This window comes from Pundamilia nyererei, unplaced genomic scaffold (genome assembly GCF_000239375.1).
Source record: "Pundamilia nyererei isolate P.nyererei 1_Seehausen unplaced genomic scaffold, PunNye1.0 scaffold00008, whole genome shotgun sequence".
NCBI classification, from domain to species: Eukaryota; Metazoa; Chordata; class Actinopteri; order Cichliformes; family Cichlidae; genus Pundamilia; species Pundamilia nyererei.
Genome location: NW_005187409.1, coordinates 2,455,437 through 2,467,183, shown reverse-complemented (window position 1 = coordinate 2,467,183; position 11,747 = coordinate 2,455,437). Strand labels below are relative to the sequence as shown.

The window sequence follows — 11,747 nt, the reverse complement described above, 5'->3', positions numbered from 1 at the left end:
GTTTTTTCTGGTTTAATGTTGTTTCTCACTCACGGTAGGAGATTTATATTTTCCTGAAATGAACATTTGTTTACACATGAGTACTTGGTGAGTTAATCATGGTGGTGTCCCCTCGTAACCCTGTGATATTTGAAAAAGCTCAAACGCAGTAGACTCAGGCTTACACCGATCACCCGGATCAAACCGCATACTAGCCCGTCCATGTCATAGTACACGTGTGAAGACGACGTTTCCTCGAGTCGCACCGTTTCGTTCATGTGATTCTGAGCGTCCGGTCACTCCCCGACAGTTTCGTGCCTTTCTGTTGTGCACCTCTCGAGTTGCTTGCTTGAAGCTTGTCTCCATCTGATGAAGAATGTGATGTGATGAGCTTGTTTGACACAAGTGGGGAACAAATTAAATAAAGTTTGGTTCTTGTTTTGTATCATTGTCACTTATTTTTTTCTTAACTGTTTCTACTTTGCTTTACTTGTCAAGGTGCAGACTTGGCTAGAAAAACTCATCTCCTGACTGCTGTCCTATTGATGCTTAAAGCAGGGTCCCTTTAAAGTCTTTGGTGATAACCTGCTTTAAAAAATCTTCAGTGATAATGTTCTACTTTATGCTCTGATGGTTGTAACATTTTATCAGCTGACTTTGCAAACCCTCTGGATGGATTGGCAGTCCACATTTTATGATAATCAAACCATTTAGTTCAAAACTTTTAAAAGATGGATGTGAAACCAGATCATGTTGTATTTGTTAGCCTGACAGCATCCTCAGAATACTTCAGGTGAAGCACTCTACCTAGGTTAATATTAAATTAGAGGAGCGTTTCATAAACATCAGGCCTCTAAATGTTTGGGGAGTTGGGTTTTTTTTGTTGTTTTTTTTCCATCGTAATCATGCAAAACTAAAAATGTTTCAGAAAATGTTCACACAACGTTGCCAAAGATTACCACCTCCTGTCAGTTACTCCCTTTAGGGATCGCCACCACGGATCACCTGAGCATCTTCCACCTCTGTCACACCAACCCTCTGCATGTCCTCCTTCATTACATCCATGAATCTTCTCTGTGGTCGTTCGTTTCCTCCTAGCTGGTAGCTCCATCTTTAACCCCCTTTATCCAATATATCTACTGTTCCTCCTCTGCACGCATCCAAACCATCTCAGCTTTGTTCTCTAAATTTGTCTTAGAGTCACTCACCCTGCGCTTTCCTTCATCTTGGCCTCCTGTCATTTTGGCCGTACCGCCATCACCAAACCATGCATCAGAGCTGGTCTCTCTACTCTTCTGTCATGAATCAGCCCTGATATTCTTCAGCCTGGTTGCACTCTATTCACCTCTCTCATGCACTGCCCATTGCTTTGGATGGTTTACCTCAAGTATTTCAAATACTTCACTACCTCTACTCTTTGCAGCTTCACTGTTACACCTGTCTCCCTCGTATTCACACACATCTATTCTGTCTTGCTTCCACTGACCTTCATTCCTCCATCTCTCCAAGCTCTTTCACCTGCTGCCTTCTCTCCCTACAGACCACAATGTCATCTGCAAACATCATAGTCCACAGAGACTCATGCCTGACCTCATCAGTCAACCTGTCTACCACCATAGCTTCATGGTCAGGATTCATTTAACCTCAGACACACTGAACACCTAATGGGTCTCCACCCAACCTGTGCTTAAGGTCACATTTGTCAGTGGGTTGTAATTTTGCTTAGTTTAGTTTCTTGTCAACCGGTGACAAGAAAACGTGTTACTCTACTTTTAGTACTTAAGAAATTAAAATAACCTGTGAACCTGATGAGCTGCTACTCTAATACTCACCTCTAATGCAGGGATATCAAAGTCATTTTATACCGTGGGCCACATACGACCCACTTTCATTTTAAGTGGGCCAGAACAGCAAAACACTCCTTTCTGTCAGGTTAAGATGTTTATCTTCAAATGTAATCCCTGAGATATCTTAATACACAAAAAAGAAATGCAAATCATCTCTGCTGCTAAGAAATAAATGTGTGAAATTGCTCATTCACCGGACTGTCCTGTCATAAAATAGAATGTTTTTGTTTTTTTGTTAACCGACAGAAAAATGTTATTTTTTCAGAAAAACTGGAAATTTTCTTTCCTTTAATTGATCATCTTTTAGTTAATTACTTTGGTGTAGTAAGGGTGGAGGCCTTTATCATTTAGAAATGTTATACAATTTAAAATGTTTTATAATGCTATAAAAAGCCATCTAGTGGGCTTGATTGGCATTCTTGCTGGGCCATTTCTGGCTCCTGGGCCTTATGTTTGACACCACTGCTCTAACGCAATCTGTTAATTTTCATTTTCATTTCATAATGTTGTTTGGAGGATGTTTTCCCACCTTAATATCATTGTGGGAATGTTTCATAAAAGCTTAGAGTATAATCTGGTACTCCAAGCCATGCTCAACATGCTGCAGGGAGAATGTCTTAGTTTAACTTTCAACGTTTCAGGAACATTATATAAAGAAAAAGAAAATCTACCCTCTCTGTGTTCTTTGAATAATTAATTAAAACATGTGCTCGATAACATCATTAGAACTTGTAGGTTACTATTGCCAGTGTCGTAGGAACTTTCCCTACAAGCTCGAGAGTCTTGTGACTAAACTGCATTCAAAGGTTAACGAGCGTAAACATTTACACTGCTGAACGATCAAATGGCCTAAACTGTGCATTTGACTTTGATTGGCTACCTGCTTTTTATGACCTGTAACAAGCACGCACAGCCGTGACTCTCATGCCAGCTACTGACATGAAAACAAGTTGACCCTGGAGTTGCACAATGCTGAACTGATATGGAGACGAGTATCAATGCTGACTTTGTATAAATGGGTTTCTGACAGTTTATCTGAACTTGAAGCAAAAATGTAGACAAAGCGTTTGAGTGGTACCCCCTCTTTTTGTCAACAACACAGAGACAAAGAGCTGCTGCACTGGGGCATGAAAGGCTAAGAGTGAAGTATAAAATGAAAACACGATCCTCCCTTTGGTAGAGCCCCCTCGTGTTAATCTCCTATTACTCTTCAGTTCCTGGATGCCTGCAGTTGTATTACCCTTATCCATTCCAGGGCTTCTTTAGCCAATGTTTCAACCTGCTTCCATGTCCTGTGCTTGGGTCCTCATTATACCTCCAATTACACATTTTACTAGAATTAAATTTTGTCTGAGAACAGATTCCTTACACTTACCCTCCAGTGGATGGTAAGCGTGTTGATTGGCCTCTTTGGTCGACACCAGCATAAAACACAGCTGTTGAGATGCCAGTAAAGTTGGTACTGGAAATTTGAATGTACGTAATCAGTCTCACTCTAGAATGATGGATTTAAAGTTGTTTAGAAACGCTTCCCAAACTGATGGGCAGCAATAATTACTTCTCTAAGATCACTGCTGCTGTCTTTCTTGCTTGGTTTGTGGTTAATCAAGTGCATTTTGCATTTGAGCAGCAGCCTCTTACTTCTTAAGGAAGCATTAAGTGTTTACTTTATAACCTCGTTTTATAGCAGCTGCCTCTGTATAATACGACATTCTTTAAAAATATGAGACTTCTGCAGTAAATCAATTTAGATGTTGTAGCAACATGTCAGAGTCTGTGCAGGCTGTTAGTGATGTGGAAGAAAACTTGCAGTACATACCAGAACACTGTATTTATTGTAAGAGCTAAATAGGAATAAATACAACACTGATACCAAGTTTAGTAGCACAGTTCAGGCATGATTAATACTATCACAAAATAGTTATAGCATAATTAAAATGGTGCAGACCTTTGACAAACTATTTCACAGCACAGTGCGTCTCTTTATTGATCAGTCATGTATAGTATTTCATTTTCCAAAGCGAATGTTTTTTACAAAAGAAGAAGTGATACTTTATCATAAATGTATAATACTGCTCTATTCAACAAAAATATAGTAATCATGTATTTGCATTTATTATGTCTTTTTTTTACTGTGTAAGTACAGTACAAGTCCTGCTTTCAGTGTTTGCATGATAGTTCTTTGAATTCTTACAATATACATGTTTGAAAAATATAATGCAAAACAAATTAGTACACTTGGTCGCACAAAAATGTGCACAAAAACGTACGATCTAACCTGAAAGAACTCTAGTTCCCTATTAATGTTTAATTCATAATTGGATTTGCATAGCCAGAAACTCTAACTAATGGGCAGAGTGTAATTTAGTGCGATTAATCTCACTAATCATTACAAAATATCAGGAATCGAACAGGAATAACTCGCTCTAGGCACTCGTTCCTGTGCTCAGCACTGTTTGTTGTGGGTGCAGGTGCCAGTAGCACACTCGTGGTACAAAGAAACAACAAAAAACACGAGTAAATACCTACTTCTTGAGGATTTTGTTTCACAGCAGAAGATATTTAAGTGAAAGACGAGGACAGGGGCAAATTACATATCTCGTGGAAAATAACGGTTCAGTATAAATCTTGTCTCGTGAATGTTTTCCTGCCTCGTCTTGTGAGCGTCCTGCGACACCTTCGCCTTACGCTCCGACCTCCAAGGAGAAGGTCACGCTGCCCAGGTAGCGGTCAGTGGGAGAATCGTTAATGATGCCCTTTCCGTTCAGTTTGCATTGTACTTGGATGTTAGCGCCTTGCTGCACGCCCGTAAAACGTACAGCCACGACTGGTGAAGAGTAGTTTACCTGAGAGAAGAGAGACAGAAGATTAAGACCCGACGGGTGTTTTAAATCCGACTGCTGCTGCAGCAGTTCCCCGACAATCATGAAACTTTCACTCACATGTCTCAGCTTCCCGTAGTATGGATAATACTTGTTTTCAAAAATGCTTTTGGGAAAAAACTCCATTTTTCCCAAGACTTCTGGTGGTCCTTTCTGAGAGAGAAACTTAAAATAGTAAGTCTATTTTACAGACTTACTTATTTTTATACACTTTCAGTCATGAGTCAAAGAATCAAGAAAGAAAAACTTTACCTTAACGCCACAGGTCACATTTATGGGTTTCCCCTGACCAGGTAAGTAACCGAGGATCTATTAAAGAAGAACAAGAGTAAGAGGGGAAATGTCTCACTCTGTAAGCACAAATGTAAAGATGCACCTTTGTGGATTCATCTGACAATGTCTTTACATTTAAAAGTGAAATATTCCATTTTTTTTAATATGCCAAAGCCTCATTTTCTCTCTTGTAGTTTTTCCATCCTGCATTGTTTGCATGCACACGCTATGTATCATCTTTGTCCCAAACTGAATTAGATAAGTAGATTTTTTTAAGGCACAGCTGATGGTGAGTTTCCTTTGCCCTCTTTGTGGGGCACCGACTGTTTCTGTTTGCAAGAAAAATCACAAGTAAATATGTTAAAAAAAAAAAAAAAAAAGTTTCTAATTAGGCATGAAATAAGCACCCAATGACAAAAGGCTTTCTCTCTGTCTTACCTAGAATGACCACAAGATGTCACTCACACAGTAAATTGATAGTAAAATTGATTCACAGTACAGTAATCTGGATTTCTGATATTTTAAAATCCATCTTTTTTTACCCGGTTCATTCGAAGGAGGATGCATGGCATTCCCTGAGAATAGCCAAAGTTGGCGTCCTGCAGCCCTGAACACTGCCCCAACCAGGACCGCTTAAACTGACACGCTTTCCGCTCTGCAGCCTCGTCCAAGTCGTCCTGCATGAAGTATGTCTCCTTATCACAGGGAATATTCTTCCTCTGCTGAGCAGCATCGTTATATGCTGAAAGTACAGAGCAGAGAGAAAGGGGGAGGGAGAATGAGAGAGAGAGGAGGGCATAAATAAACCTTTGCAGTGCCCTGCCAGGCGCAGGCCTCTGATTAAGAAAGCCTGACAAAAGATGATTGTGAAAAAAAAAAACACCCAGGACTGAATAGCAACCCTCTGCCCACAAAGAGGCTTCCCTTCCCAGCATGCCCTGCAAGGACCAAATAGAAAAAAGAGGGACAAAGGCAGTGAAGATGAGGATTAACCCATTCCATGTCTCTTCATTTTAAACAAACTCAACAACCTTGTCAGACCTCCCAGCTTTGACCACCCCACCTTGATCGCATCACTCACGTCTTAGATATTCCTCCATAGACCTGGCGTACTTCCTCCAGGATTTGCGATCAGATGCGTTAAAAGCAATCTCATGGCCTTCTAGGTGCGGGGCCATCGTCATACCTGCCAGTGGAGACGCAGAGACAGTCAACTGTGCTGAGATTCAGGGAGAAGCAACAGACAGAAGGACAGCTAGAGGGACAGAGAACAGAGGAGGTGGTTTGAGTTTGGAGTTATAGTTACCTGGTGGCATCACTCTATCGTTGAAGGTGGGGTGGTAGGGACTAATAGACCACATGAGGCAAAACAAACAGCCGCCAAACATGGCTGCAAGAAACAAATAAAGTGCAGCATAGAAGAGTAGGATGAGGCCTGAATGGTGAGAGTGAAGAAAAAATAAAAAGAGGCATTAGGGAGTACTTGCACAAATGGGGATTACATAACAGACAACACAGCTCCTGATAAATTACATCTGATCTGAGTGAAGGGGAATAACGAACCATGAACAATTCCCACTTTGCTCAGGCAAACCATTTGGTCTGTCTGGACTCCAGCTACTGTCCTTGATCAGGACGGTCACTAATTTGTTTAGGAATAAAAAAAGCACTGTGGTCCCCTCGTGTCTGCATTTGCGAATAACTCCACTGGCTTTGGTATGAAACCCATACTTAGCTAACGCACGGACCTCGTGCCAAAGAAATCCTGAGAAATAGCACTGGTCTGCAATTTTCAATTAACAGTCCATTAGCTACTAATCAAGCTAAACGTGTCCTAAATAAAATGGCTTTTGCTGTGTGGGCAATTTCACAGGGGACTAGCTGTAGCCAGCGTTGCGTCCCCTGAGCCACAAAGGCCTTTCTGTTTGAGCTCAGTGAGAATTCTCCCAGCTGTCCTTTCACTCAGGAACACAGTGAACCTCCGGTTGCCATCGTAGTGAAGGTCCTTTTGCAGCCATAGAGGCACAGCCAGCTCCAAGGAACCCCAATCACCCCACTCTGGTATTGTGTCCCCTCTTACACACTCGTCTCACAGGACACGCAGCACAGACTTCAACTCGGGGTCTTTCTTCAGCAGACACATGGGCCCCACTCTTCCACAAGTGTGCACACACACTGGTTATGTGGCCCGGGGATCCGGCATTGCAGCTTATGCAAGTAACACACACTTTCCTTAGAAGTTCTTTCTGCACACAGTTGGATCATGTTTGCCATTGTGTGAAAAGAGAGGGGGCTCAACAGCATCACATAGCAACTACCCTGGTTATACCAAGAGGTTGCTCCATCACCACTGACTCAACAAACTCGTCCAGTGTGTCGCTCATGCCAAAAAAGTTCTCCAGCGCCCAAAGCTCAATTTGGCAGTTAGATTTACAGGGCGGGGGGAAAGAACATGAACACCTCTACGTGTTTTACTGCAACTGAGAGGCCACAAGCATGTTAAGTTCAGCAATGAGGTCGCCAAGGCTTTGGGAAAGAGGCTGTGGAGAGCATGGTAAGATGTAGAGGAATGTGTTTCCTGGCCAATGTGAGGCCTTGAACAGTGCGTCCCGCTGGGGAATCGTCCCCAGGCAGTCTGTTTTTGTCGGGACACTCTGAATCATCCATGCACCTATGTAAACATTGAGCATGAGGACACACACACACACACACTCGCAGCACAGTGAGCTCAGTCACTGGACTGGAAAGACATTTCTCACCCTAAAACTATCGCTGAGTGCATCTTAAAAAACACACACACACTGAACCATCACATTTGCATGTTATTTAGGATGATTAACTGTGTTGCACTCAACATTAAAAGTGTCGTTATGGTCATATGCACTAAAAAATATATGATACAAAATGTCCCTTCCCCATAACCCAACAGCAGAGAATTTTTCTTTCTTCATCAACTCACTCCAGCTCTTCCCAGAGCGACCCATGAATTCGTTGGTCTCTGCATTCCACAGGTATGTCTTCAGGTCGTCTATTTTCTGGTGGAGCGTCCTCTTGGGAATCGGCCTGCGCTTCCATCTCTCAAAGTTGAGGTCTTCCTGCTCTAGAGGCTGATGCTCGGCCAGCTCCTCCTGCTCTTCCTCCAGCTCTTGGCCATGCTTGAGTATCACTTTGTGAGGCTGGTGGAAAGAAGAAGAGAAAAAGCCCTCACCACACATATTCTAAACTGCTGAGTTCTACAGTGAAACCTATTTGCTTTTCAAATTACTGCAGGAAAAAAATGGCATGCCTCCTGATCTGAGTATGACCGATAACATAAACTGCCAGACAGCGCTCTGCATATTAATGAACTGATGGTCCTGTCCTCCGTTTCTGCAAATTATAAACCCGCTGGTGACCTTGTGGCACTCGTTGGGAGAGCTGACCTCCTCTGAGTGGACCCTCCTGCTTGGAGCAGCAGCTGCAGACAGCAGAGCTGGAGGGTCACTCTGACAGCCAGCTGTTACTGAGTCTCAGCATCCAGAGGCCAGGACACACAGATCCCAGAGGAGCCACGGGACACATCATTTGCGAGAGAGAGGCCTTTATAAGAATCTGCTGCTACGGGAGGATGGGAGCGGGGGTGATAACTTTGAGGTTCATCAAAAACGCTCATGAGCCAGAGGGAAAAAAAGAATAAAATAATCTCAGCACTCACAAGACTTCTAACAAGCTTCTCCTCAGCTCCTCCCTCTGTGGAACTGGGCTCCATATTCTTCGCAGAAAGAAAAGGTGCCAGTTAAACCAACCACAATCCACGGTGTCCATTAAATTACTTTTCAATTCAAAGCCAAGCTATCTGAAATACACAATCTGTGCTCTATCGATGAATGAAAAGTCGGACATACCTGAAGTTCTCTTTTCAATTAAAAAAACACGGATTAATAAGTCGAAAACCCTATTGGCCCCCAGAGGAAAAAAAATATTATTTGTCAAAAAGTTTTGGGGGATTTCATTAGAAAGTTTTAGGCGTGCAGGGGGAACCGGGTGTGGAGAGCTTCCTTCAACTAGGCGCGCATCATAGTGAATGAGCGCTGGCCGGAGAAAAGCTGGGGGTGGGATGCAAAGTGCTTTTTCTTTTTTGGGTCCCACAGACGTTTTGGCAGCGGCCTGGATCACAGCACTGCATGCTGTACACGCACACCATCAGCCATTGTCTGCTAAGCTGAAGCAAAGCGTGAATACAATATTTATAGCCTCTCCCAGCACAAGACACTCAATCAGCGCCTGGCTGCGTACTGTAAATGCGCAAAGATCTTCCAGCATTTAACTATTTTTCAATTCTTAGTTAGATATCTTTGACTCGGGTGTTTATCTAACTTAAATCACAAATCAAATCAAAGTAAATCAATCATTAGATACACTCCACGCACGTGTATGCGCACTAATCCAGCTGTCAGCACCCACAATTTCAACGGATTACCATAAACTAACCTCTGGTGAAGTAGTCCTCATCCCTGATCCCATTAGCACTCCGGTCACGTACCGTTCTGTTACCCCCATACTAAAGTGGAAGGGGGGAACGTCCCTAAGAAGTTCCCCTCCTCTTTTTACATGAAAAGAGAAATTGCGTCATGGAAAAAGCAATTCTTTGAGATATGCGCGGCAAATCGTGCGTGTGCGTTAGAGCTCGCGTGTTTTACAGTAAAAGCCAAATAAGGATGTTTGCAGAGAACTAAAAGTCACAAAAATATATTTGTCAGTAGTTCTCCTGTCAGTGCAGATTAATAACCTGAACATGTCCTTCAAAAGAAAAGCGAGCAGGGGTGCTTCCAGGATTTTTCTGGGCAGCCGGGGCCCATAAAATCAAAATATTCCATCAGAAATGAAAATTGTTTGGCGAACACTGGACATTTTTTACATTAATTTGTATTGAGTAACTATTTTTAAAAATACTCCAATGTCACTTATGGGGGACATTCACATTTCATGCTCAGGGTCTGTGCACAGGCAGTGTATAAGGCTGTTTTTCATTTTGTTTCTTTGTTTGTGTGTGTAAATTACAGTTGTCCTGAGACAAAGTGTAAACACAATTGTTGAAAAAGTAGCTCTCAAATAACATTTAAAATACAAAATAGCTCCTGAGAACCCCCCAAAATGGCCCTTTTCTCTTGTCCCAACTGATAACCAGATTTCATGTCAAATAGAAGAAGTTATAAATCCACTTTTTTGTGTTAATTATATTAACACACATTTCTTATAATTGTTAAACCAGTGTATCTAAGTGTTTGTGAATGCATCATTAACCCTGCTCCTCTAGCCCTTCCATCAAAGTTCGATTATAGCCCATTTTTCAGGATCGGCTGGTCTTTTGGGGGTTTCATCTTTGGATACAGGCATGTAGAAATTAGTTTTAATGTGCTGAGACTTACACTGAGAGTTGTTATAGTCTAATCGTGGTGTCTGTGGATCTGGTGCATTTCACTTGGTACGTGTTTGGCTGTCCTGTACCAGTCGTTGGTGAGTAATTGCAGTTTACTCCTCTGCTGTTGTTTGTTTAGGTTTTATTGTATTTTATTCTAGTTTTTAGGGTAATACATTGAAATATACAGTGGTTTCTAGTTCAAGTGAGTTGCCTGGTCTTTTCATTGTTGATTACTTTTTCTTTTTTAGTAAAGCAGAAGGTCTTTTTTGAGAAGCTGCGGGCACCTTTGGGGAGGTCCTCTCCCCTCATTTGTGAATAAAAGCACTGGGACGCAGGTGTAAGGGACACCGCTATGTTTGTCCAATTAGGACGTGGCAACTTATATCATGTGTTGCTTTAGCTGAGCTGCTATTTTTCCACTGTGTTTTAGAAATTTATTGAAAGAAACCAAGTCTGAGTGCTTTTGTGATAAATTGTAATTAAGGTCCACTTGAGTACATTTCCAGGGATGGAATTCCCAGGTGGCTTTTTTTAAGTTGGTCTTCCTTCCAGTGCTCTTTCAGCTGTTCCTCCAACCCGCCACACTAGAAGAAAAACAGCTCCTGTTCATGATACTTCTGAGATTTCCTCACATTTTGACATGCACTCAAAAGCATCCCTGTGAATAAATGATTAACAGTTTCCCAGAACGTCTCGCAGTTCTTGAACGCAACGCTGTAGTTGTGACGGTTGGTGGCGCTCGCTGCGCGTCCTGAGGCTCACTAAACACCAAGGTGATACTTTTTTATGAGCTTCTCTAGAAGTGTGGATTTAAATCTTCGTAATATCAAACAAAATAAAATTAAAAAGATTTAAAACCCTTTTAAACTCAATTTGTCACAAAACAGGCGCTCAGTAGGATGTTTAATCCCTGTTTTCGGTGATAATTCACTGTCTAAGGAGCTTGGAAAGAAAAGCGTCTGGACTTCTTTGAGTTGCTTGAAGACGTTTCACCTTCATCCGAGAAGCTTCTTCGTTAATTCACTCTTACACCTCCTATTTATTTGTAATTTCTATTAAATCAACATCATTTTTGAAACTTCAGTCTTAATCTGAAAGGTTCAATTAGACTGATTTTTAATTTAAGTTGCCCTGAGGCTTGTAGTTGCTCCTCTTGATATCAGTTTATATATTTCAGCAAATAAACTAGCAGCAGCTGGTAAGCAAAACAGATCCACGCTTAACCGGTTTGCGAGTGTAACGCAAAGTAACGAACATTACTATTTAAATAGTAACGGCTTCCAGAGTAGCTGCTTTTCGGTGTGTGTGTGTGTGTGTGTGTGTGTGTGTGTGTGTGTGTGTGTGACATGCGCACATGCAACCAGC

General features: G+C 41.9%; 1 protein-coding gene across 2 annotated transcripts; it reads right to left on the bottom strand.

Annotated features, from left to right (window-relative positions):
- Positions 1-3,642: 3,642 nt before the first annotated feature.
- On the bottom strand, positions 3,643-9,521 carry atp1b4 (ATPase Na+/K+ transporting subunit beta 4). Of its 2 annotated transcripts, XM_005722911.1 has the most exons (9): positions 8,866-9,054; positions 8,676-8,732; positions 7,941-8,157; positions 6,288-6,416; positions 6,063-6,167; positions 5,524-5,723; positions 4,961-5,017; positions 4,769-4,861; positions 3,643-4,672 (listed from the first exon to the last, which is right to left on the bottom strand). In XM_005722911.1, the coding sequence occupies exons 2-9, from the start codon at positions 8,727-8,729 to the stop codon at positions 4,511-4,513; spliced, it is 1,017 nt and encodes a 338-aa protein (XP_005722968.1). In that variant the 5' UTR covers positions 8,730-8,732; positions 8,866-9,054; the 3' UTR covers positions 3,643-4,510. The 2 variants fall into 2 exon arrangements, with proteins under 2 accessions (XP_005722968.1, XP_005722967.1); XM_005722910.1 differs by lacking the exons at positions 8,676-8,732; positions 8,866-9,054 and adding an exon at positions 9,452-9,521.
- Between the last annotated feature and the right edge of the window lie 2,226 nt (positions 9,522-11,747).

Excerpts from the sequence above, each read along its gene's own strand:
- atp1b4 (XM_005722910.1), bottom strand. The coding sequence starts at position 9,520 with ATGGGGGTAACAGAACGGTACGTGACCGGAGTGCTAATGGGATCAGGG. Across the intron at positions 5,724-6,062 it reads TATGGAGGAATATCTAAGAC|CATATAACGATGCTGCTCAG; the intron begins GTGAGTGATGCG and ends CTGTACTTTCAG. Across the intron at positions 4,862-4,960 it reads ATGTGACCTGTGGCGTTAAG|AAAGGACCACCAGAAGTCTT; the intron begins GTAAAGTTTTTC and ends TTTCTCTCTCAG.